This window comes from Crotalus tigris, unplaced genomic scaffold (genome assembly GCF_016545835.1).
Source record: "Crotalus tigris isolate CLP2741 ecotype Arizona unplaced genomic scaffold, ASM1654583v1 scf7180000017690.20705106771:4171800, whole genome shotgun sequence".
NCBI lineage: Eukaryota > Metazoa > Chordata > Lepidosauria > Squamata > Viperidae > Crotalus > Crotalus tigris.
In genome coordinates, this window is record NW_024096569.1 from 3,247,968 (window position 1) to 3,275,000 (window position 27,033).

A 27,033-nucleotide genomic window follows, 5' to 3' on the forward strand; every position below is an offset into this window, starting at 1 on the left:
GTTTTAAGTCGAGGACTGCTTGTAATACAAGGATGGGACACCACTAGGAAATCCTAGTGAGGTAAACGAGATGGGGACTCACAGTCTGGAGGAATCTTACCCTAAAAAGAACAGGGGTGTGTTTGTTGAAATCATCAGGAACTGAGGTCCCTTTTAGGTGGTTAGTTTTAGCTAATTTTAGTTCCTTGGAAAAAGGAAAAAGAGACCACCAGAAAATCCTAAATTTTCCCTCAGAAATTACCGGAAGAGAAACATGAATTGCCAGAGATGAAAGAGCATTTAACCCCCTTCTCTTTAGATCAGTGTTCTTCAACCTCAACGACTTTAAGATGTGTGGACTTCAACTCCCAGAATTCCTAGGGGAATTTTGGCTGGGGAATTCTGGGAGTTGAAGTCCAGACGTCTTCTAAAGTTGCTGAGGTTGTGAAACACTGCTTGAATGGCTGGTTTGTTACAAATTAGATCAGGGGTCTTCAAACCTGGCCCTTTTAGGACTTGTGGACTTCAACTCCCAGAATTCCCTCAGAAATTACCGGAAGAGAAACATGAATTGGCAGAGAAGAAAGAGCATTTAACCCCCTTCCCTTTAGATCAGTGTTCTTCACTAAATGAATGGTTGTAAACCCAAGGACTAACTGTACTGAGTGGGGAAGCTCACTGAACCCATTTGGAAGCTAAAGCAGAATTTACAGGAACAATAACGCCCTATCAGACCAGCAAACAAATGAGTCGTCTCGGGAAATCGATTAGGATAACTCTGACCAAGATTAATTGCAATATTTTACAGCTTCTTTAAGGTAACCATCAATTTACGACCACAAAGGCGCCAAAAATTTCAGCCGTTTAGATCTCTGCCGTTGTTAAGTTAGTCAACACGGTGGTTAAGTGAATCCGGTTTCCCGCCATTGACTTGTCAGAAGGACATAAAACGGGATCACAGGAGCCTAAAACCCTACAACCGTCCTAAGTACATGCCAGTTGCCAAGCGTTTGAATTTTGATCAGGTGAGCATGGGGATGCTGCAGCAGTCGTAAGTGCGGAAAGCGGTCCTAAGTCACTTTTTCCAGTGACGTTGAAACTTCGGTCGCTAAGCGAATGGTTCTAAGTGGAGGCCGACCTCTCTGGATTAAAGAACGGTGGCTACGAAAGTCGTTGTTGCACTCACTAATGAAGGCAGAAGCCGGCCTGATCCTGCGGCAGTTCTTCTGTCTTTTGATCGCCATGGTGTCCTGCAGGAGAGAACACAGAACAACAGTGTTGGAAGAGACCTCAGAGGTCTTCTAGTCCAACCCCCTGCTCAGGCAGAAGACCCTCGACCATTTCAGACAAATGGCTGTCCAGTCTCTTCTTCAAAACTTCCAGAGTTGGAGCATTCACAGCTTCTGGTGGTGAGCTGTTCCACTGGTTAATTGTCCGCACTGTCAGGAAATTCCTCCTTAGTTCTAGGTTGCTGCTCTCCTTGATTAGTTTCCACTCGTTGGTTCTTGTCCTGCCTTCGGGTGCTTTGGAGAACAGCTTGACTCCCTCTTCTTTGGGGCAGCCCCTGAGATACTGGAACACTGCTATCATGTCCCCCCTCGTCCTTCTCTTCATTAAATTAGACATACCCAATTCCAGCAACTGTTCTTTGTATGTTTTAGCCTCTAGTCCCGTGATCATCTTTGTTGCTCTTCTCTGCACTCTTTCCAGAGTCTCAACATCTTTTTTGCATTGTGGTGACCAAAACTGGATGTTGCATTCCACATTTGGCCTTACCACAAGGCTTTATGAAGCAGTATTAACACTTCATGTGATCCCGATTCTATCCTTCTATTAATGCTGCCTAGGATTATGTTGGCTGTTTTTGCTGCTGGCACACATAGCTGACTTGTATTGAAGCGGTTGTCCACTTAAATAGGAGCCCACCCAGAGCCAGCGAGAGAAACATGTCGGTCACGCTTCAACTTAACGCTTAACCAGTGGAACTGTGAGCAACCTGGAATTAAGGAAAAACTTCTGAAAAAACAGTAGAACAGCTCGCCACCAGAAATCGTGGGCGCTCTATCACTGGAAACTGGGACAGTCACTTGTCTGAACTGGTATAGGTTCTCCTGCTCAAACAGGGGGCTGGACTAGAAGACCTCCGAGGTCCCTTCCAGCTCTATTCTATTTTAAAGTCTGCACAAGGGCAGGACTTGCAAAAACCAGGGAATCCCGCCTGAGTAAAGTCGGAACCACTTACGATGTTGGAATCCAGCTCATGGTCGGTGAACTCTTTTGGTCCCTGGAGTTGGGGTTTCCCCGGATGTTCGGGAAGGATCACGCTATCCTGACCGTCCGAAAGTCGGTGGAGATGGGTGATGTGCTGAGCCTGGGGTTGGAAGGAGGAGAGAAGGAAGATGGAGGCTATCAGCTTGGGATCACCCTGATAACAGGTCTGCAGTACCAGTGCTGAACACAAGGAGGTGGTTTAAATATGTACAGTAGTGGCCAAAATTGTGGAAACCTTTTGGGAAAAATGTACAGTAGAAATGCCACCTTTGGTTAAGTTTCCACCCGTTTTTCTTCTCATTTCTTTATAACTGTAGCCTTGTTCACCTAATAATACTATTTTACATCACTTTCTGGGCGACCAGTCAACTCTTTGCACCTGTACTTTAATTTTATTACGTTTTACAAGCTCACTAAATTAGTGGTTCTCAACCGGTGGGTCGGGACCCCATTTGGGGTTGAATGACCATTTCACGGGGGTCGCCAAACAACGCAGTCCGCCATTTTTCCCCCCTTTTCCTTAGCTGTGCTCCTCCCTTTTATTCTATTGGCTTTTGAAAGTCAATAGGATAGACTCTCTTGAATAGAGTCTAATTCGATTGGCTTTCCAAAGCCAATAGGAATTGTCCAGGCTGTCTCTGCCCTGCTGAGCCCGCCACAAGTCCCATTCTGCAAACGGTGCTGCACCAGTTGAGTAGTCCTCGACTTACGACCGGTTGAGTAGTCCTCGACTTACGACCGGTTGGGGGGGGGCTGCGGCATTAAAAAGGTTGAGAACCACTGCACTAAATGAAAGAACAGGAAAAAACCCAATCAACTCGACAGCGATCCCATAACACACTGACAAATGTCCTCCTCTCAGCTTCAATACACGACATCAATCACTGAATCTTTCTGTGATCTGATTGGCTCATGGCCAAAACAAGATGACACCCGATTGGCTCTCTAAACACTCGCGCTCATTGGCTACCATCAGACGAAGGGAAGCTACCTGTGATCAACCTAAGCAAGTTGTGCTTCCTTTTTCGGGGTTATTTGGCTATAACTTTTCATAGAATGCAGTGCAGACAATTGAACAGACTTTGTTGCATGACGTTCTTGATTAAATGATCTTTCCACTGATATGTAATTTTATGATACTACTCCCCCCCAAAAAAAAGGGGGTGTTATTAGCCATCAAACCTCAAAAATATACTTTTCCCAAAAGGTTTCCACAATTTTGGCCACTACTGTGTATATGTAAAGTGCATGGATGCCACTTCCGGAAGTCCATTCAAGGCCTTGGTGGCCCAGGCCTGCATCCACGCAGAGAACCAGTTGTTTAGATATTTGAATCCCACCACTGTGTGTGTGTGTGTGTACATTACATATGTATGTATGTATGTATGTATGTATGTATGTATGTATGTAGTCCTCGGCTTACAACAGTTTGTTTAGTGACCGTTTGAAATTACAACGGCGCTCAAAAAAGTGACATGACCGTTTCCCCCATCCCTTACGACTGTAGCCATGTCCTCATGGTCACATGATCAAAATTCGGACGCTTGGCATCTGGCTCATATTTACGACGGTCGCAGCGTCCCCGGGGTCATGTGATCCCCTTTTGTGACCTTCTGACACGCCAAGTCTCTGAGGAACCATGCTACTTAAAAACTGCAGGGATTCGCTGTGGCAAGAACGGTCGTAAATTGGGGCCAAGCTCGCTTGACAAACGTCTCGCTTAGCGGGAGAAAGGTTCCGCTCCACTGCAATCGTTAAGCCGAGGACTACCTGTATCCAGGGGTTCTGCTGCCAATACCGGAACTTCCTCATGTCTCCCATCCAACTACCAACCAGGTCCGACCCTGCTGAGCTTCCCGACTCCAAACAAAGAACAACGGGGAGGGGGGGGAATTCTGAAACGCTGAGGCGGCAGGCCCCAAATCGGAATTGAAGTCATGACACGGAAGTGAGGGATATGGCTCAGATCATCCTCACCAGGTTCTTGTGAGCGTAGTACAACTCCTCCAGAAGTTCCTCCACAATGGTGTTGGTGAGATACGTCACCACGGAGAGCTTCACTTCACTAGGGAAGAATTCAGGTGGAAGAACATCAGAGGGTGAATAACAAAGCAACAGAATCCACAGAGCTGGAAGGGACCTTGGAGGTCTTCTGGTCCAACCCCCTGCTCATATAGGAGACCCTATACCAGGGGTAGGCAATCTTGGCTCTTTTATGACTCGTGGACTTCAATTCCCAGAATTCCTGAGCCAGCATGGGGGAACTATGGCCCCCTCATGACTCGTGGACTTCAACTCCCAGAATTCCTCAGCCAGCATGGGGGAACTATGGCCCCCTCATGACTCGTGGACTTCAACTCCCAGAATTCCTGAGCCAGCATGGGGGAACTATGGCCCCTTCATGACTCATGGACTTCAACTCCCAGAATTCCTGAGCCAACATGGGGGAACTATGGTCCCTTCATGACTCGTGGACTTCCAGAATTCCTGAGCCAGCATGGGGGAACTATGGCCCCCTCATGACTCGTGGACTTCAACTCCCAGAATTCCTGAGCCAGCATGGCTCAGCTTGGAAACCTCTCCCTTTCCCCTCAGCATGGCTGGCTCAGGAATTCTAGCAGTTGTGGGTGCTCCAAGACTGGAGGTTTTTAAGAAGAGATTGGGAAACCATTTGTCAGAAAAGGTATAGGGCAGGGGTAGGCCATCTTGGCTCTTTTATGACTGGTGGACTTCAACTCCCAGATTTCCTGAGCCAGCCTGGCTCAGCTTGGAAACCTCTCCCTTTCCCCTCAGCGTGGCTGGCTCAGCAATTCTGGGAGTTGGTCCACCAGTCATAAAAGAGCCAAGGTGGCCTACCCCTGCCCTATACCTTTTCTGACAAATGGCTGCCCAATCTCTTCTTAAAAACCTCCAATCTTGGAGCACCCACAGCTTCTGGAGGCAGGTCGTTCCACTGGTTAATTGTTCTCACCGTCAGGAAATTTCTCCTTAGTTCTAGGTTGCTTCTCTCCTTGATCAATTTCCATCCATATTATTTCTTGTCTTGCCTTCTGGTGCTTTGGAGAATAGGTGGACCCTTCCTCTTCTTGTGACAGTCCCCTCAAATATTGGAAGACTGCGATCATGCCTCCCTTAGACCTCCTTGAAGTACCCTGCTTGTTTTCTGATGCTCAAGATGACACGCTCACATGGTTATTACCTTGATCTGGAACCCACCTCCACCACTGATATAGTAGTCGTAGCAAGAGCATTTAGATTTATATACCGTTTCAGAGTGCGTTATAGCCCTCTCTGAGCAGGTTAGAGTCAGCCTATTGACCCCTCAACAATCTGGGTCCTCATTTTACTGACCTCGGAAGGATGGAAAGCTGAGTCAACCTTAAGTCGGTCGGGATCGAACTCCTGGCAGTCGGCAGAGTTAGCCTGCAATTCGGCATTCTAACCACTGGGAGGGAGGGAGGGAGGGAGGGAGGGAGGGAAGGAAGGAAGGAAGGAAGGAAGGAAGGAAGGAAGGGAGGACACACTTGGAATATGGCATCAACTTTTGGTCACCATGATATAAAAAAGATGTTGAGACTCTAAAAAGAGTGCAGAGAAGAGCAACAAAGAGGATTAGGGGACTGGAGGCTGAAACAAGGAACGGTTGCTGGAATTGAGTATGTCTAGTTTAACGAAAAGAAGGATGAAGGGTGACATGATATCAGTGTTCCAATATCTCAGGGGCTGCCCCAAAGAAGAGGGAGTCAAGCTATTCTCCAAAATGCCTGGACAAGAATTAATGGATGGAAACTAACCAAGGAGAGAAGCAACCTAGAAGTAAGGAGAAACTTCCTGACAGTTAGAACAATTAACCAGTGGAACAACCTGCCTCCAGAAGCGGTGAATGCTCCACAGCTGTTGCCCACCCCCCCCCCCCAACAATCTGGGTCTTCATTTTACTGACCTTGGAAGGATGGAAGGCTGAGTCAACCTTGAGCCGATGAGAATTGAGCTCCAGGCAGTCGGCAGAATTAGCCTGCAATTCTGCATTCTAATCACAGTGACACCACGGCTCTTATAAGCCTTCCCTACAGCCCCCCCCCTTTTTTTTTAAATATACACCCCAATTCTTACTTCAGCTTGTTCTGGATGTCCTGTCCAGCTTGTTCCAGCAAAGCCCCTCGGATAAAGTTTCGGGGCAGGCTGATATGCTCGGAAACAGCTGCCAACATCTTGTGATGTTCTTCAGCGGCCTGGACGGCATGTGGACACAACTCCTGGGTTAGATCAACCATGGATTCCAAGATCATCTGGCAGAAAGAGAAACCACGAATCAGGGTTGTTGGAAGAGGGCGAGCAAGGAAATCGAGAGGGTCATCTTGAGTTCTTCACACCCACCAAAGATGCTCTTGATTTGGACACTCAAATTCCCAAGACCTAACAGCCTAGGATTTCCCATCAGGAGGACCTGTCACCATAAATAGCATGAACCTGTGAAAGGTGATTGTGGTGTCTTCTTCACCTGTAGTTCCTTGTCGACGGCTTTGGCCACTTCGTTGGCCATGGACTCCAGGCGGTGCCGCACGGGCCCATCACTGGCCAAGAGGTGCCCAAGTTCGTATAGGCTGGGAAAGAGCTGTAGGAAAGAGATGAGAAACAATGATTAAGAGTAGAGGTCCTCAAACCTAGCATCTTCAAGAAGGGTAGACCTCAACTTCAAGAAGTCCCCAGCCAAAAAAAGATGTTTACTGCAGAGGAAGGGACGTACATTTTCTCAAAGATTACTACAAGCATCAAGAATGGATTTACTGGTTGAAAGGGAAGCGCTTTTATGGAAGCCTATGTGGCATAGAAAGAAACCCAGAATTAGACTGAAAAAGAAATGTAAAAATGTTTAATGGAGTAAAAGGCAATGTTGATTTCATGGATTGTTTTAAGGATAATGATCTAGAGCTAGAACTAAGAAAAATGCAATTATATACACGCGTGTTTAAATTAGTAAGTGTTTAAATTGATTAGGTGATTTTTGTGTATAATAATATGATCTGATAAGGTATGATAATTAATTGGATGGAATTTGAAGTTTGTGTAATGAATTGAAAGGAATTAAGATTTAACATTATTACTTTTTTCTTTTTTCTCTTCTCTTAATCAAGTCAGTTATAACTATATACATATGTGTTTAAATTAATTAGATTTTTTTTCTTGTATATATATGTGTTCTGGAGTTGGAAAAAAATGTTCAGTCATGAGAATGTAATTTTGAAGTGTTTAAATTGATTAGGTGATTTTTGTCTATAATAATATGATCTGATTAGGTATGATAACTAATTGGATATCTGAAGTTTGAGTAATGAATTGAAAGGAATTAAGGTTTAACATTGTTTTTTTTAATTTAGTTATCACTGGAAGAAGAAATGAATGAGATTGGTGATAAGAAGAGGGTTGAGAGAGATTAAAAACTTCAATATACATGGTAGAGATACTTGAAGTGATAATTTGTTGATGTAAAACAATATTTGATTATGGTAATTTTAAATTGATAAAGCTTTAAAACAGGTGGAGTAGTAACAGAAATTTAAGCTAGAAATGGAATATATTAAATTAATTATGTTATTTGTGAGAAATAGAGAGATGATAATGAATGTATTAAGTTGAGCTGTTTAGGTATGTTTTTTTACCTTGAATTGTTTGTTTACCCAAACACCACGGTGTGTCTAAAGTACTCTTTGTTAAAATTAAAAAACCAATAAAATATACTTTTTTTAAAAAAAAGAAGTCCCCAGCCATCTCTGCTGGCTGTGGAATTCTGGGAGTTGAAGTCCACCCATCTTAAGTTGAAGTCTATCCTTCTGAAACTTGGTCCATCCTTCTTAAACTTAAACTTGAAGTTTAAACTTCTGAAATTTGGCCTATTTTTGTTAACAATGAAGTCCACCCTTAAACTTCGTCCACCCTTCTTAAACGTAAAGTCCACTCTTCCTAAATTTGAACTCCACCCTTCTTAAACTTGGTCCACTCTTCTTAAACCTGAACTCCACCTTTCTTAAAGTTGAAATCTATCCTTCTTAAAATTGAAGTCCACTCTTCTTAAACTTGACGTCTACCCTTCTAAAACCTGGTCCACCTTTCTTAAAATTGAACATCTTTCTTAAACATGAGGTCTATCTTTCTTAAACTTGGTCTACTCTTCTTGAAACTGAACTCCACCCTTCTTAAATTTGGTCCTTTTCTTAAACCTGAACTCCATCTTTCCTAAAATTGAGATCTATTCTTCTTAAAATTGAACCCTACCCTCCTTAAACTTGGCCCACCCTTCTTAAAATTGAACTCCACCTTTCTTAAACTTGAAGTCTACCCTTCTTAAAGTGTTGAGGTTGAGAAACCCTGCTTAAGAGGAACAAGTTTTCAGAGATGATTCGGCCATTTTTCCTTGACGACAACAGTATCGTTGGAAGACCTAAAAAGGCCAGGTAGGTTGAGGAAAATCTACCTCTACAGTTGGTGAGAGTCAACACCAACTGGATGGTACTTAATCGGCCAATCAATCCACCAACCAAACAATTTCCCCCTCCCCTATTCGTGGGATCCGAGAATGGGTGACCCTATGAATTCTGGGAGTTGAAGTCCACCACGTCTGAAATCACCAGATTATAGAATAAGAGTTGGAAGGGACTTTGGAGGCCTTCTAGTCCAACGCTGGAGACCCTATGCTATTTCAGACCAACGCTATCCAATCTCTTCTTAAAATCGGTCGTTCAGTACGAGGAATGGTTTGAAGTTACTTTTTTTCAGTGCTGTTGTAAATTCGTTGTAAACGAATGGTTGTAAATCAAGAACTATCCACCTAAGGAAAACAGTTTATCTTACCGCTCTGGAATTCTTGGCTTCTTTCATCAACTTCCGGGCATAAAGGACTTCTTCCTGGACAGAATCCTGCACGGAGCATGTTCGCAGGACCCGTAATTCCTCCTGAACCCGCACACAAAGCCGGCTCATCATCTAGCGACGGACAGGATAGGAGAATGTTAAATCTCACCACCCTGGACTTGGAAAATCCTCTGATGAAGTCTGTCCCCATGAATATCATCGGAGAACTCGGAGACTTTCGGGCCACCCCGAGCCCCACCCGCTCCTGCGTCCCCCTTGGTCACGTCTGCAAAGGCCCCGTGAGGTTAAGGATGGGCGGGAGAAGGAGGTCCAGGGAGATGGGAACGTTTACTTGCTCGGCGCTATGGGTGACGATTCCTTGGTGGAGACGGAAAGCTTGGTCCTGAGAGATCTTTGAAGAGTGGTTGTTCCGCAGCAGACACCACTGGATCTGAGAAGGGAGGAGAAGGTAGAACAGAACAGAACAGAACAGAACAGAACAGAACAGAATAGAATAGAATAGAATAGAATAGAATAGAATAGAATATATGGAGTGGAGTGGAGTGGAGTGGAGTAGAATAGAATAGAATAGAAATAAGGAATAGAATAGCATAGCATAGCATAGCATAGAATAGAATAGAAATAAGGAATAGAATAGAATAGAATAGAATAGAATAGAATAGAATAGAATAGAATAGAATAGAATAGAATAGAATAGAATAGAAATTAGAACAGAACACAACAGAACAGAGTAATAATGGACAGAATAAAATAGAATACAGAGTAGAGTAGAGTAGAGTAGAATAATAATGGATAGGATAGGGTAGAACAGAGTAGAGTAGAATAGAGTAATAATGGATAGAATAATACAGAATAGAGTAGAGTAGAGTAGAATAATAATGAATAGAATAGAATAGAATAGAATAGAATAGAATAGAATAGAAATTAGAACACAACACAACAGAACAGAGTAATAATGGACAGAATAAAATAGAATACAGAGTAGAGTAGAGTAGAGTAGAGTAGAATAATAATGGACAGGATAGGGTAGAATAGAGTAGAGTAGAATAATAATGAATAGAATAGAATAGAACAGAATAGAATAGAATAGAAATTAGAACAGAACACAACAGAACAGAGTAATAATGGACAGAATAAAATAGAATACAGAGTAGAGTAATAATGGATAGAATAAAATAGAATACAGAATAGAGTAGAGTAGAATAATAATGAATAGAATAGAATAGAATAGAATAGAATAGAATTATAGAATAGAATAGGAGTTGGAAGGGACCATGGAGGTCATCTAGTCCAACCCCCTGCTCAGGCAGGAAACCCTATATACCATTCCAGACAGATGGCTCTCCAGTCTCTTCTTAAAAGCCTCCAGTATTGGAGCATTCACCACTTCTGGAGGCAGGTGGCTCCACTGGTTAATTATTTAATAATGCCAGATCACTGGGCGTGGGCTCACCTTTTGCCAGATCTCGTCCGTCCTGTCGGGGGCGTTGCGGTAGGCTGTGGTGATGTCACTCATGGGCAAAGCCATAAACTTGAGCGTGTAGTTGCTGAAAAAGAACCCAGTCTGAAAAATCTGTCCCAAAGATGGAGGTTTTTAAGAAAAGACTGGACAGCCATCTATCTGACATGGTATATAGGGTCTCCTGCTTGAACAGGGGGTTGGGCTAGAAGACCTCCAAGGTCCCTTCCAGCTGTATTCTGATCAATTGATTCTCTCTCTCCAGGTGGACCTTCCTGCTCACTCACTTCTCCAAGGCCCGGGCAATGTCCTGGAAGCCTTGGGCGGTGGTCCCGTTCCTGTCCCAAGAAATGCTCCTACAAAGGAGAAAGACAGTCTGGTTTAGTGGTGACCCTTTGAGAGCGGAATGCAATGAGATTTCATTTTAATGTAGGCCGATTCAAAGTGACAATAAAGTTGGTCTATTCTGTTCTGTTCTATTCCATTCCATATATTGTTCTGTTCTGTTCTGTTCTACTCTGGTCTGTTCCATTCCATTCTATTCTATTCCCATTCCATTCTTATTACTTATTCTATTCTATTCTATTCTATTCTATTCTATTCTATTCTATTCCCATTCCATTCTTATTTCTTATTCTATTCTATTCTATTCTATTCTATTCTATTCTATTCTATTCTATTCTATTCTATTCTATTCTATTCTATTCTACTTTACTCTATTCTATTCCCATTCCATTCTTATTTCTAATTCTATTCTATTCTATTCCATTCCATTCCATTCCATATTTTCTCTATTCTCTTCTCTTCTCTTCTCTTCCATTCCATTCCATGCCTCAGTTGTGTCCTCTCGTCACCAGCCTCCATCTTTGGGGCTTCCGTCCACGGGCATTGACCTAACTCTCTGAAGTTCTCCGGGTCTTCTGACCTACCTCAGCGTGGTGTTGATCTGCAGAGCTTTGGACAACATCTTGGCCCCGAGATCTTCCATGCTGTTCCCGCTCAGGTCCACTTTGGTTAAGCAAGTGTTGCTCCCCAGAGCATTGATCAGGATGCTGCAGCGGCTTTTCAGCCGGGAATCGGCCACCGAGAAAGACTGTAAGGACTTTTTTTGGGGGGGGGGAGAGAGAGAGAGCGGAGGAGGAGAAGAGAAGGGGGGAGGCTAAGCAGCCAATCTGAATACCCTAAAAAACAACAACCAGATTCTACCCCTTCCCTTCACCCCAGAGACAATCATCACCAGAACCGCCTTCAATTGTTTGCTAGGAACAATTCAGAAGCCTTGTAAGTGCCATATTTCCTCGAAAATAAGACCCAACTGAAAATAAGCCCTATCATGATATAATAATAATAATAATAATAATAATAATAATAATAATAATGGGTTACAGGACTCAGGACTGTTGGCTGAGCAACCAGGGCCAGCAGCTGCAGAACTACTGGAAGAAAAGGTGTTTACCCGTCGCAGATACACAGTGATGGAAAACAAAGAAATAATGATCTGTTACTACAGATCAAGTCCAACAAGACGAGGATATCTAAAACGAATGCACCAATTCTGGAAAGAACAACATCCAGAATCAGAAATAACAGAACAGAGACGAGCAGATCAACGCCGATTTATAACACGAAATAAAATATTCACAGAAACAGAATTGGACGAACTGCAAAGGTTTACCCAGGGCAAAGAAATCAAAGCCTTACCAGAAGTAATTCAGAATGTAGAGGCAAACCAGGGGGAGTTGGCAGTGAAAGAATCCAGTAGAGATATACAACTGTTCTCATTTGGAAACCAGGCACCTCTTCCTCAGGAAGAACAAAACCCTCTAACTAAAGAAATAAAAGAATTGAAACCAAGAATAACTGAGCATCTAGAACAGCACAAAAACAACAGAATAAGGCTACCTGCATTGAAGCTTGTTCCAAAGAAACAGCTAGCACAAGCATTAAAAGATGCAAATATGCAATATCAAGTATAAGCACCAATTCATTGCAAGAAACAAACCAACTAATGTACAGCACGCTGCAGTTATAACAGAATACCTGGGATGCAAAATCAACAAAAAGAAAAACAAACAAACAGTGCACCAGAAAAATGGAAGGTTAGACTAGAAAATAAGATCAGCAAGTTAAGATCACATGCAAGCAAGCTAGAACAGATGAAAGAAAAGAAGCTGAAGAACAAGAAGACCAAAGAATACCTAATCAAGAAATACCACTTAGAAACAAGGAAGATCAAGGAAGCACTGGAAATAATCAAATAACAGCTATAGCCAGGAAAATCAGTAGATATGAAGCTCGAATTGCAAACTATAGGCAGAACCTCCAATTTCAATCCAATCAGAAACTCTACCAATCCCAATGGAGAAACTGCAAGAATCAGTCAGTACCTGACAAGGAAGAAACAGTGCAGTTCTGGAAGCAGATATTAACCCAAAGAAATACAACAAGGATGCGGCTTGGTTAAAAGAGGTGGATGCAAATAAAACAGAAGTTGAAATGAAAGAACTAGTAATAACAACAAAAATGGTAGAAAAAAGAGCAAAGAAAATCAAAAATTGGTCAGCACCAGGTGAAGATGAACTGCATGGGTTTTGGTTGAAACATCTAACTGTTATACACCCACTCATTGCCAAGCAGTTCAACAATATACTACAAGGAGGAGAAATTGAAAAGTGGCTAACAACTGGGAAAACCTACCTAATAATGAAAAATCCAGCAAAAGGGGCAACACCAGGTAACTACAGGCCAATTACCTGCTTACCAACAACTTTCAAATTACTAACTGGTGTAGTAGCTGATGCAGTGCAACAGCATCTAGTTGAAAACAATCTCTTTCCACCTGAGCAGAAAGGAAACCGCCCCAATAGCAGAGGAACAAAAGATCAACTCCTAATAGACAAAATGATCTTGGAAAACTGCAAGAGAAGGAAGACCAACCTGAATGTGGCATGGATTGACTACAAAAAGGCATTTGACTCTCTGCCACATGATTGGATAATAAGTGCCTAGAAATAACAGGAGTCAGTAGAAACATCAGAAAATTTGTGCAAAGATCGATGGCACAATGGAAAACACAGTTGCAGATCAATGGTGAAGGCTGGGAGAGGTTAATATCAAGAGAGGAATATTTCAAGGAGATTCATTATCACCATTACTATTTGTTATTGAGTCAACAATACTGAATAACTCAGGACATGGCTATCAAACATCAAAAACATCTGCCAGACTATCCCACCTCCTTTATATGGATGATCTGAAGCTGTATGGAAAAACATCATCTGAAATAGAATCGCTGTCAACACTGTCCGTATATATAGCCAAGATATTGTAAGTTTGGCTTGGACAAATGTGCCACACTTACTATCAAACAAGGTGAAAACTGAAGGAATCAAGATGCCCCACGAAAATAACATTAAGAGTCTGGATGAGGAAGAATACTACAAATACTTGGGTATCCTTCAAGCTGACAACATCAAGCACACTGATCAAGAAAAAGATTAGAGGTGAATACATCAAGAGAGTGAAGAAGATCTTAAAGTCCAAACTCAATGGAGGAAATACCATAAAGGCAATCAACACCTGGGCAATCCAGTCATTAGGTACACCGGGACTCAATCGAACTAAAAGCCAGACCAGAAAAATAATGACAATGAATCATGCCCTTCATACGCAGTGACATTGATAGACTTTATCTACCAAGGCAAATAGGGGGGAATGCTACAAGTACATCAGATGGTTGAAGAAGAAAAAATGGCTTTGGAAGAATATCTGAAGAACAATGATGAAGATGCACTGAAATTAGTATATCAGAAGGCTTACTAACTACTGGAGAGACCAAACTGGCCTACAAGGACCAAATGAAGAACAGAATAGAGGCATGGGAAGACAAAGCACTACATGGCCAATACATGAAAAAAATAGCTGGAAAGCAGATAACAATACCTGGCAATGGCTAAGAGCAGGAAAATTGAAGAAAGAGACCGAGGGACTAATTCTGGCTGCACAAGACCAAGCCTTAAGGACAAATGCATACAAAGTCAAAATTGAGAAGACAGCAACAGACAGTAAGTGCCGCCTATGCAAAGAAGCTGAAGAAACAGTGGACCACTTGGTAAGCTGTTGCAAGAAGATTGAGATTACAAGCAGCGGCATGACAAAGTAGCAACAATGGTGCATTGGAAGATCTGCAAAAAATATCATTTGCCTGTAAGCAAAAACTGGGATCATAAAATAGAGAAAGTCATAGAAAATGATAAAATTAAACTGCTCTGGGACTTCAGAATTCAAACAGACAAGCACCTGCAACATAACACCCCAGACTTAACAATTGTCGATAAGAAAGACAAAAAAGTCTGGATAGTGGATGTGGCAGTGCCTGGAGATAGCAGAATTGGAGAAGATAACAAAATACAAAGACCTACAAATAAAATAGAAAGACTGTGGCAAAAGCAAGCAAGGGTAGTACCAATAGTCATAGGCTCCTTGGGTGCAATCCCAAAACAACTGGAGCACCACTTGAACACCATTGCATTGACAAATTCGCTATTAGTCAATTGCAAAAGGCGGCCTTATAGGAACTGCTTCCATCCTGCGACGATATCTGTAATACCATCAAACATCCACATCTGCCTATCCCAGGTCCTGGGTAAGGACTCGATAGGTAGACAAAATGCCAAATCCAGTCTGAACATCTGGCTGACTGTGCGAATAATAATAATCGATAAGAAAGACAAAAAAGTCTGGATAGTGGACGTGGCAGTGCCTGGAGACAGCAGAATAGAAGAGAAAGAACTGGAGAAGATAACAAAATACAAAGACCTACAAATAGAAATAGAAAGACTGTGGCAAAAGCAGGCAAGGGTAGTACCAATAGTGATAGGCTCCTTGGGTGCAATCCCAAAACAACTGGAGCACCACTTGAACACCATTGGCATTGACAAATTCGCTATTAGTCAATTGCAAAAGGCGGCCTTGCTAGGAACTGCTTCCATCCTGCAACGATACCTGTAATACCATCAAACATCCACATCTGCCTATCCCAGGTCCTGGGTAAGGACTCGATAGGTAGACAAAATGCCAAATCCAGTCTGAACATCTGGCTGACTGTGCGATGATCCATAATAATAATAAAAGTTGGAAGGGACCTTGGAGGTCATCTAGTCCAACCCCCTGCTCAGGCAGGAAAGCCTATACCATTTCAGACAAATGGCTGTCCAGTCTCTTCATAAAAACTTCCAGCGTTAGAGCATTCACAACTTCCGGAGGCAGGTTGTTCCACTGGTTAATTTTTCCAGGATGCTCGTAATGTCAGCCCCATCCCAAAAATAAGCCCCAGTTAAGATCGTCAGCCAGACGGACACATTGCAACGCACGACGGACGTATTGAATGATAAAATGCTAATATTCATATCTAATTAAATATAAATAAATGATATTATTGACGTTATTTCTTTGAATAAATGTAGATTATTGCACGTGGGGAAAAAAAATAACTGAAGCATCACTTGAAAATAAGCCCTAATGGGTCTTTTGGCACAAAAAGTAATACATAAGACTCGGTTTTATTTTTGGGGAAATAACGGTAATAGTAATAATCGATAATTCTACAGAAATATGCTTCGCACAGCCAAGAACTTACGCAGTCTTCTTCTTGGATAAACTGCACTATCTTCTGGAGAATTTCTTCCAGAGTCCTGGCATAAAAAGATTTTAAAAATGCACTTATCAACATTACATCATCTTCAATATCCCCGTCTTCTTCCTCCTCATGTTTGGAGCTGGGAACGAATTGCGCTCATTACAAGGCAGTACTCCAGTTACGTCCTGTAACCATGGGAGATGCTGCAATGGTTGTTAAGTGTGAAAATGGTCACAAGTCACGTTTTTCAGTGCTGTTGTAACAGTCACTAAACAAATTGTTTTAAGTCGAGGACTGCTTGTAATACAAGGATGGGACACCACTAGGAAATCCTAGTGAGGTAAACAAGATGGGGACTCACAGTCTGGAGGAACCTTACCCTAAAAAGAACAGGGGTGTGTTTGTTGAAATCACCAGGAAATGAGTTCCCTTTTAGGTGGTTAGTTTTAGCTAATTTTAGTTCCTTGGAAAAAGGAAAAAGAGACCACCAGAAACTCCTAAATATTCTCTCAGAAATTACCGGAAGAGAACATGAATTGCCAGAGATGAAAGAGCATTTAACCCCCTTCTCTTTAGATCAGTGTTCTTCAACCTCAACGACTTTAAGATGTGTGGACTTCAACTCCCAGAATTCCTAGGGGAATTTTGGCTGGGGAATTCTGGGAGTTGAAGTCCAGACATCTTATAAAGTTGCTGAGGTTGTGAAACACTGCTTTAATGGCTGGTTTGTTACAAATTAGATCAGGGGTCTTCAAACATGGCCCTTTTAGGACTTGTGGACTTCAACTCCCAGAATTCAACTCCCAGTCCTAAAAGGGCCACGTTTGAAGACTCTTGCTTGTGGACTTCAACTCCCAGAATTCCTCAGCCAAGGACGCTGACCCCTGCATTAGATCTTAGCATCGCTGGGTGCAGAAAAATGGCGCCTATTCCACGCAAACGCTCACCGGGATTTGACGTTGAAATTCTTTCCGAGCCAGAGATGTTTCAAAGATTTGTTCTTACTCAGCGCTGGGAGCAAGGTGATTAAATCCGTGTCGAAGCCTGAGGGAACGAGAAAATAGCAAACCGATCATGTCGGGAAGAACATCGTTTATTTCCTTGCAGTTTCTTTCTGTTATGTGATTTTTGCCAATGCAAGGAAAGGTAATAAATAATAATAATAATAATAATAATAATAATAATAAGAAGAAGAAGAAGAAGAAGAAGAAGAAGAAGATTCTATTCTATTCTATTCTATTCTATTCTATTCTATTCTATTCTATTCTATTCTATATTTTCTATTCCATTCCATTCCATTCTATTCTATTCTATTCTATTCTATTCTATTCTATTCTATTCTATTCTATTCTATATTTTCTATTCTATTCTATTCTATTCTATAATAATAATAATAACAACAACAACAACAATAATAATAATACAGTTGGAAGGGACCTTGGAGGTCATCTAGTCCAACCCCCTGCTCAGGCAGGAAACCCTATACCATTTCGGACAAATGGCTGTCCAGTCTCTTCTTAAAAACTTCCAGTGTTGGAACATTCAAAGCTTCTGGAGGCAGGTTGTTCCACCGGTTAATTGTTCTCACTGTCAGGAAGTTTCTCCTTAGATCTAGGTTGATTCCATTCCATTCCATTCCATTCTTATTTCTTATTCTATTCTGTTCTGTTCTATTTGATGCATGCCTCACTTAAGGACTGTGCCACTTAATACAGGCAAGTCCTCGACTTACAACAGTTTCATTTAGTGACTATTTGAAGTCACAACGGCATTGGAAAAAAAAAGGACTTGGGCCCATTTTTCAAAACTCGGACGCTTGACAACTAGTGTGAATTGTGTCCCGGGGGGGAGTCAGGCGATCTCCTTTGGTGACATTCCGACAAGCAAAGTCAACGGGGAAGCCGGACTAACTGAACAACTGTGGCGACTCACTTAACAACCGTTTTTCATACTTACAACCAATTGCAGCATCCCCACGCTTATGACGGTGGTAGTATCTGGGGAGGGTCACGCGATCCCCACCTTCCGACAAGCAAAGCCAACGGGGAAGCCAGATTCACTTAACAACCGCGTGACTTGCTTAACGATGATGACACGAAAGGGCGTAAAACGGGGCAAAAACTCACTTAACAACTGCCTCACTTAGCGGCAGAAAATTCGGGCTCCGTTGTGGTCGTAAGTCAAGGACTTACCGGTAAATGAACTGTCCAATTACGAATTTGGTCGTAAGTCGAGGATTCCCTTTAATTTCCCTGCATATTGTAACTAGACCAGTGGTTCTCAACCTTTCTAATGCCGTGACCCCATAATACAGTTCCCCATGTTGTGGTGACCCCCAACCACTTATATATCACCGGGTGCCAGGGGCGTGGCCAAAGAAAAGGGGGGGAAAAATGGCGGACAGCCTTGTTTGGTGACCCCCGTGAAATGGTCGTTCGACCCCAAATGGGGTCCCGACCCACAGGTTGAGAACCACTGAACTAGACATTTGGACACTGGACAACGCCGTAATTCTCTGATTCTACCTTTCTTTCCTCAGAACTTACGTCCAAAGCAAATTTCCGACTCACCGTTATCTGAAATATTGAGACTGCTCAAGGCGCTGATCCCGGGCATTTGTTCTTGAAGCACTTGAGCTCCCGGAGAACGTAGCTAGGATAGAAGGACGAAAATAAAAGAGGATTTATTTATTTACCGTACGGCACATTCATATCCTATTTCAGTTAAAAAAAAAAAAAGGAACTCAGGGTTAAAGGACCAGATGCAGATAGAATGTAAAACCGGAAACCTTAACAGGAAAATTACAAACCGATATTGGTTTTTGCTGTGGTGGTTAAACAAATCAAGCTGGCCAGAGTCACTTTGGCTCAGGAAATGAGTGGCATATAAACTTCCTTCCTTCCTTCCTTCCTTCCTTCCTTCCTTCCTTCCTTCCTTCCTTCCTTCCTTCCTTCCTTCCTTCCTCCCTCCCTTCTCTCCTTCCTTTCCTCCCTTCCTTCTTTCCTCCCTCCCTCTCTCCCTTCCTTCTTTCCTCCCTCCCTTCCTCCTTCCTTCCTCCCTTCTCTCCTCCCTCCCCCTCTCCCTTCCTTCTTCCTTTGTTCCTTCTTTCCTTCCTTCTCTCCTTCCCTCCCTCCCTCCTTCCTCCCTGCTATCCCTCCCTCCCTTCCTCCCTTCTCTCCCTCCCTCCTGCCCTTCTTTCCTCCCTCCCTCCCTCTCTTCCTTCTTTCCTCCCTCCCTCCTTCCTCCCTTCTCTCCTCCCTCCCTCTCTCCCTCGCTTCCTTCCTCCCTCCCTCCCTCCCCCTCCCTTCCTTTGTTCTTTCCTTCCTTCTCTCCCTCCCTCCCTCCTTCCTTCCTCCCTGCTATCCCACCCTCCCTTCTTTCCTCCCTCCCTTCTTTCCTCCCTCCCTCTTTCCTTCCTCCTTCCTTCCTTCCTCCCTGCTGTCCCTCCCTCCCTCCCTTCTTTCCTTCCTTCCACCCTTCTTTCCCTCCCTCCCTTCTTTCCTCCCTCCCTCCTTCCTTTCTTCCTTCTCTCCCTCCCTCACTTCTTTCTTTCCTTTTCTAACTCCCTCCCTCTCCCTCCCTCCCTCCCTTTACTCCCTCCCTCCCTCCCCTCCTTCTTCCTTTGTTCCTTCTTTCTTTCCTTCTCTCTCTCCCTCCCTCCCTTCTTTCCTTTCTTCCTTCTCTCTCTCCCTCCCTCCCTGCCTCCCTCCCTTTCTCCCTTTATCTGTCCAATTGATTGGCCACCCATCTTACAATATTAAAAAAAAAATCAAATGATAGACATGAAATAAGGTAAGTCCTCGACTTACGACCACAACTGAGACCCAAATTTCCATTGCCAAGTGAGACATTTGTCACTAAGTGAGAATTTTGCCCCATTTTACAACCTTACTTGCCTCCAAACTGAGTCCCTGCAGTTGTTAAATTAGTATCACCGTTGTTAAGTGAAACAATGACACTTTTTAAGTGTGGAAAAACTGGTCACAAGTCACTTTTTTCAGTGTCGCTGTAACTTTGAAGGTCACTGAACAAATCGTTGTAAGTCGAGGACTTTACCTGTACTACAATTCATAAATAAATCACGGCGGTCATTAAGTGAGACATCACGTGACCGCAACTTGGGATCTTCCCTGACTGCTTCCCCGCGGTCATTACTTGTGGGAAGCCAGTGGGGAAACTCACAAACGGGAATGACACAACGTCAGGACGCTGCAACTGTCACACGTGTGACGCGGTCGCCACCTGCATATGCGCGATGGCGCTGAAGTGCAAGGATCAGCGGTCAGTTGCTTTCCTCAGCGCCAAACGGCTGCTAAACGAACGGCCGCATCTTGAGGACTAGCCGCATATGCAGACCAATTATATTTGCCCAAAGGAGAGCGGCGAAGGGGCGAAGTCGTTTATTTGAGCGTGGAAGCGCTCAGGGGCTGATCGCGGGACAGATGTGCAAAAAAAAAAAAAAGGTTTACACGCTGGATAATTCCTCACACATCTTAAATTTTACCTCACATCCGCTCAGATCCAGGTGCAGCTCGCTGAGGTGGGTGTTGGCGGACAAACCTTGCATGAGAGACCTGTGGGAAGGGAGCAAACTTGGATTATTGTGGTTTTCAAGGTTTTTGCCATGTACCTTCTCTCTTGAGACTTCGAAAAGGGAAGGACTGAGGCAACAGAGAGGGCCTACCAAACCTCCAGATATTTATAAATGGGATGAGCTTAAAAAGCGACAACACAAACTAACATGTACGGGGTGAAGTTGTTACTCCGTGAGTGCCTGCCCTTAATATATATATTAAAAAAGCCTCTGTTTTCCCCAACAAACACAGGCAACACATGCACACAGAAGGACATGTATCAGAGAGCCAGTTGGCCTAGCGGTTAAGGTAGCAGTCTAGACAGCAGGAGATGGTGAGTTCTAGTCCCGCCTTAAGCATGAAAGGCAGCTGGGTGACTTTGGGCCAATCACCAGGATATGGTGATTTCTAGTCCTGCCTTAGGCATAAAAGCTGGCTGAGTGGGCCAATCACCAGGTGACGGCGAGTTCTAGTCCTGCCTTAGGCATGAAAGCCAGCTGGGTGACTTTGGGCCAATCACTAGGAGACGGTGAGTTCTAGTCCTGCCTTAGGCATGAAAGCCAGCTGGGTGACTTTGGGCCAATCACTAGGTGACGGCGAGTTCTAGTCCTGCCTTAGGCATGAAATCCGGCTGAGAGACTTTGGGCCAATCACCAGGAGACGGCGAGTTCTAGTCCTGCCTTAGGCATGAAAGCCAGCCGGATGACTTTGGGCCAATCACCAGGTGACGGCGAGTTCTAGTTCTACCTTAGCCATGAAATCTGAATGAGAGACTTTGGGCCAATCACCAGGAGACGGTGAGTTCTAGTCCTGCCTTAGGCAGGGTGACTCTGGGCCAATCATCAGGTGACGGCGAGTTCTAGTCCTGCTTTAGCCATGAAATCCGGCTGAGTGACTCTGGACCAATCACCAGGGTGACTCTGGGCCAATCACCAGGTGACGGCGAGTTCTAGTCCTGCTTTAGCCATGAAATCCGGCTGAGTGACTCTGGACCAATCACCAGGAGACGGTGAGTTCTAGTCCCACTTTAGGCCTGAAACTTTGGTTGACTTTGGACCAGTCCCTCTCTCTCAGCCCAACCCACCTCGCAGGGTTGTTAGCTCCTTTTTGTGACTCGACACCCCAATGATATTGCACATTAGATAATCACACCCCCAGTTTTGTTCTAAGCACCGCCCAACGTGGCTCCGTGGCCATGCTTGACACTCACCGCAAGGCTTCTACGGGGACCCTGATGCCGGACAGATTCACACAATTGAGTGAATAGGCACTGCAGAAAAACTGCTTCAGAGAGGGCGGGAATTCTTTTCCCTTCCTGCGGGAGAGAGAGGATTCCTTTTATTTTGGGGGGGGGCAAAAACAGACACCCCCCCCACTCTCCCCTTGCAAAATATTGAAGAAAAAACCAATATTATCCTTACCGGTGGGAAAAGGTGTTGCGTGAAAGATTGAGGTAGCAGAGACGAGGGCAGCAGCCGTGCAGCAACGCACTAAAAAGCTACAGAAAGAGAGAAACCCACACCGAGAGGTGAATTGTGGTCCTGCTGAACGAATCGCCGGCTGCCATCCACCCCGTTAAGTACTCCGTAGCCAATCTGTCCCCGTAGGTGTTGTCTGACGTTCCTAACTGCGTTTATCCCAAACGTGCCTTTTTTTTCAGGAGGCAAGTGGACTGTCTAGTTTTTCTTTGAAGACGTTTCGCTTCTCACCCCAGAAGCTTCTTCAGCTCTGAGTGGATGGTGGGGAATGGAAGAATTTATACTCCTTTGCAGGCAGCTGGTCATTTGCCTTCTTTTAGGGAACCGTTGAGGCCACTTGGAGGTTTATCTGTGTCCTGATGGTCACCTGAGCGTGGCAAATAGGTGTGGAGCTTTCTTGGCTGCAGCATGTTTTCAGCCCTGTGTCCCTTCCCTGTTGAAAACAGGCTCAGGTAAAGATCCCGAGGACACAGAAAAACCTCCAAGTGGCCTCAACGACTCCCTAAAAGAAGACAAATGACCAGTTTTTCTGCCAGCAGTATGAATCCTTCCCTTCCCGATCATTCAGGCAGAACCTGAGGAAGTTTCTGGGATGACAGGCGAAACGTCTTCAGAGAAAAAGAAGAAAGTCCAGTTGTCTCTTGAAAAAAAAAACCTTTGGGACAAGTGAACAAACCTCCAAGCGGCCTCAACAGCTCTCCCAAAGAAAGCAAATCACCAGCTGTCTGCAAGGAGTATAAATCCTTCCATTTCCCCACCCTCCACTCAGAGCTGAAGAAGCTTCTTGGGTGAGAAGTGAAACGTCTTCAGAGAAAAAGAAGAAAGTCCAGCTGCCTCTTAAAAAAGCAACTTTGGGACAACTGAGGACTGAGATAAACCTCCAAGTGGCCTCAACAACCCTCTAAAAGAAGGCAAATGACCAGTTTTTCTGCAAGCAGTATAAATCCTTCCGTTCCCGATCATTCAGTCAGAACCTGAGGAAGCTTCTGGGATGAGAAGCGAAACGTCTTCAGAGAAAAATAAGAAAGTCCAGTTGTTTCCTGAAAAAAGCACCTTTGGGACAACTGAGGACTCAGATAAACCTCCCAGTGGCCTCAACGACTCTCTAAAACACTGGTTCTCAACCTTTTTAATGCCGCGACCCCCAACCAGTCGTAAGTCGAGGACTACTCAACCGGTCGTAAGTCGAGGACTATTCAACTGGTGCAGCACCGTTTGCAGAATGGGACTTTTGGCGGGCTTAGCAGGGCAGAGACAGCCTGGACAATTCCTATTGGCTTTTGAAAGCCAATAGAATTAGACTCTATTTAAGAGAGTCTATTCTATTGGCTTTCAAAAGCCAACAGAATAAAAGGGAGTAGCACAGCTAAGGAAAAGGGGGGAAAAAATGGTGGACTGCGTTGTTTGGCGACCCCCGTGAAATGGTCATTTGATCCCAAATGGGGTCCCGACCCACAGGTTGAGAACCACTGCTCTAAAAGAAGGCAAATGACCAGTTTTTCTGCAAGCAGTATAAATCCTTCCTTCCCAATCATTCAGTCAGAACCTGAGGAAGCTTCTGGGATGAGAAGCGAAACATCTTCAGAGAAAAATAAGAAAGTCCAGTTGCTTCCTGAAAAAAGCACCTTTGGGACAACTGAGGACTCCGATAAACCTCCCAGTGGCCTCAACGACTCTCTAAAAGGAGGCAAATGACCAGTTTTTCTGCAAGCAGTATAAACCCTTCCGTTCCCGATCATTCAATCAGAACCTGAGGAAACTTCTGGGATGAGAAGCGAAACGTCTTCGAAGAAAAACAAGGAAGTCCAGTTGCCTCGTGAAAAAAGTTGTTTTGGGACAACCCTGACCTGGAGGGCAGAGAAACTCCGTGGACACTTACTGCGTCTACCGCACAGTCCGTGGAGGAGAGGTCCAGGTGTATCAGTGCGTTGGGCTGTGCCAGGAACGAGTAGAAACTCTAGAAGGGAACCAAGAAAGGAAAGGCATCCATAAACCAGGATACAAGTAGTCCTCAACCTATGACCACAATTGAGCCCAAAATTGACGTGGCTGAAGGAGGAATTTGTTCAGCGAGTTTTGCCCCGTTTTACGATGAAGCGAAACCGGCTTCCCGCGCGGACTTTGCTTGACAGACGGTCGCAAAAGGGTTATCACGTGACCCCAGGACGCTGCGACCGTCATAAATAGGAGTCGGTAAGTGTCTGAATTTTGATCACCTGACTCTGGGGAGGCCGTAAGGCGCGTAAGTGTGGAAAACGGTCGTACGTCACTTTTTTCAGTGCGGTTGTAACTTTGAATGGTCACTAAATGGATCGTAAGGATCAGCTGTACTTCTACCATGTGGGGTTTTTTTTTTATTTACTTGTCTAATGCTGGATTTCCTCACGTTGGAACTCTCCAGATTCTGGAAATCTGGGGAGATTATAATATTATAATATTGGGTTCCCCCCCCCTTCCAAACATGGAATCCTCATCTGGAATGGGGTTTTCTGGACAATGCTGTGATCTGACTCCCCAACGTCTTGATAATAGAATAATCATGTTGGAAGGGACCTTGGAGGTCTTCTAGTCCAACCCCCTGCTCAGGAAGGAGGCCCTATCCCACTTCAGACAAACGGCTGTCCAATATCTTCTTAAAGAGGAGGAGGAGGAGGAGGAGGAGGAGAATAACAGCTGGAAGGGACCTTAAAGGTCTTCTAGTCTAATCCCCTGCTCAGGCAGGAAATCCTAGACCAGGGGTAGGCAACCGTGGCTCTTTTATGACTAGTGGACTTCAACTCCCAGAATTCCTGAGCCAGCCATGCTGAGGGGGAAGGGAGGGGTTTCCATGCTGAGTTGTGCTGGCTCAGGAATTCTGGGAGTTGAAGCCCACGAGTCATGAAGGGGCCAAAGTTTCCATCATGCTGGCTGAGGAATTCTGGGAGTTGAAGTCCACGAGTCATGAAGGGGCCAAAGTTTCCCTCATGCTGGCTGAGGAATTCTGGGAGTTGAAGTCCACGAGTCATGAAGGGGCCAAAGTTTCCCTCATGCTGGCTGAGGAATTCTGGGAGTTGAAGTCCACCAGTCATGAAGGGGCCAAAGTTTCCCTCATGCTGGCTCGGGAATTCTGGGAGTTGAAGTCCACCAGTCATAAAAGAGCCAAGGTTGCCTACCCCTGCCCTAGACCATTTCAGACGATAGGATGCCAGTCACTCACGTTTGCCTCGTCAGTGCCCAGAAGGCCCGGGTTTTTGCTTAAGTCAAGATGGCGGAGAGAACTGGTGAACGCTGGGTTGGCACTGAAGGTCTGGCACAAAACGGCAAGTCCTGAGGAAGGAAGCGGAGGATACTCTGGGTCTTGACTGTTTAAAGCCAACTTCCTTAACAGGGGTGGGAAGACTTCCGTTCCCAGAATTCCCTGCGATGGCTCTGCTGACTGAGGGATCCTGGGAGTTGAAGTCTAGTGGACACCTCTGAGCCTTTGTGGAGAATTAGCCTGGAGTAGTGTTTTTCCACCTTGGCAGCCTGAAGATGGGTGGACTTCAACTCCCAGAATTCCCCAGCCCAAACAGGAATTCTGGGAGTTGAGGCCTACCCAGCATCAAGTTGCCAAAGTTGAGAAATACTGCTCTGGAATAGAAAATGGACTGAAATCCCCAAACTGCCATGAATCCATGTTTTATCAATTTATATATGATGCTTCTGTTAGCCACTCAGTCATCCATATATAAACGTATAAATAAAAGTAGTGAATTCCTTCTTCCCCCTTCTCCCTCCCTCCCTTTTTCCTTCCTTCCTTCCTTCCTTTTCTTCTGCCTTCCTTTCTCCCTTTTCCCATCTCCTTCCTTTCTTTTTCCATCTTCTCCCTCCCTCCTTCCCTCCCTCCCTTTCTTTTCCTCCCTTCCTTCCCCCCACCCTCCTTCCCTTCCTTTCTTCCTTCCTTCCTCCCTCTCTCCTCTCCCTTCCTTTCTCCCTCACTCCCTTTTCCCTTCCTCCCTTCCTTCCTCTCTCCCTCCTTCTCTTCCTTTTCTTTTCTCCCTTCCTCCCTACCTCCCTCTTTCTGTTCCCTTCCTTTTCCTTCCTTCCTCTCTCCCTCCCTCCCTCCATTTTCCCTTCCTTCCTTCCTTTCTTCCTCCTTCCCTCCCTTCTTCCTTTTCTTTCCTTCCTTCCTTCTTCCCTCCCTCCTTCCCTTCCTTTCTTCCTTCCTTCCTCCCTCTCTCCTCTCCCTTCCTTTCTCCCTCCCTACCTTTGCCTCCCTCCCTCCCTCCCTCCCTCTCTCCCTCCTTCCCTTCCTTTTCTTTCCTCCCTTCCTCCCTCCCTCCTTCCCTTCCCTTCCTTTTCCTTCCTCCCTCCCTCCCTCCCTTTTCCCTTCCTTCTTTTCTTTCTTCCTCTTTCCCTCCCTCCTCCCCTCCCTTCTTCCTTGTCTTTCCTTTCCTTCCTTCCTTCCTTCCTTCCTCCCTCCCTCCCTTTTCTCTTCCTTTCTTCCTTCCTTCCTCCCTCTCCTTCTCTCCCTTCCTTTCTCCCTCCCTCCCTTCTTTCCTCTCCCTCCTTCCCTTCCTTTTCTTTCCTCCCTTCCTCCCTCCCTCCCTCCCTCCTTCTCTTCCCTTCCTTTTCCTTCCTTCCTCTCCCTCCCGTTTCCCTTCCTTCCTTTCTTCCTCCTTCCCTCCCTCATCCCTCCTTCCCTCCCTTCTTCCTTTTCTTTCCTTCCTTCCTTCCTCCCTTCCTCCCTCCCTCCCTCCCTTTCCCCTTCCTTCCTTCCTTCCTCCCTCCCTCCCTTTTCCCTTC

General features: G+C 44.7%; 1 protein-coding gene across 7 annotated transcripts in view; it reads right to left on the bottom strand.

Moving 5' to 3' along the window:
• CARMIL3 (capping protein regulator and myosin 1 linker 3) overlaps positions 1-27,033 on the bottom strand; it is a 71,758-nt gene that overhangs the window by 18,843 nt on the left and 25,882 nt on the right. For all 7 annotated transcript variants that reach the window (XR_005556093.1, XM_039338086.1, XM_039338084.1 and 4 more), the window contains 18 exons: positions 25,466-25,575; positions 24,149-24,226; positions 22,213-22,289; positions 22,002-22,106; positions 20,722-20,791; positions 18,788-18,869; positions 17,165-17,261; positions 16,218-16,272; positions 11,509-11,681; positions 10,867-10,935; positions 10,574-10,667; positions 9,452-9,550; positions 9,100-9,231; positions 6,752-6,865; positions 6,364-6,539; positions 4,228-4,315; positions 2,222-2,350; positions 1,166-1,229 (listed from right to left, as the gene is read on the bottom strand). Coding sequence is in view for 6 of the 7 variants with exons in the window: in XM_039338086.1 (XP_039194020.1) it covers positions 1,166-1,229; positions 2,222-2,350; positions 4,228-4,315; positions 6,364-6,539; positions 6,752-6,865; positions 9,100-9,231; positions 9,452-9,550; positions 10,574-10,667; positions 10,867-10,935; positions 11,509-11,681; positions 16,218-16,272; positions 17,165-17,261; positions 18,788-18,869; positions 20,722-20,791; positions 22,002-22,106; positions 22,213-22,289; positions 24,149-24,226; positions 25,466-25,575 (1,812 nt within the window). In the remaining variant the exon portion in view is untranslated. The remainder of the gene's footprint in view (positions 1-1,165; positions 1,230-2,221; positions 2,351-4,227; positions 4,316-6,363; positions 6,540-6,751; positions 6,866-9,099; positions 9,232-9,451; positions 9,551-10,573; positions 10,668-10,866; positions 10,936-11,508; positions 11,682-16,217; positions 16,273-17,164; positions 17,262-18,787; positions 18,870-20,721; positions 20,792-22,001; positions 22,107-22,212; positions 22,290-24,148; positions 24,227-25,465; positions 25,576-27,033) is intronic.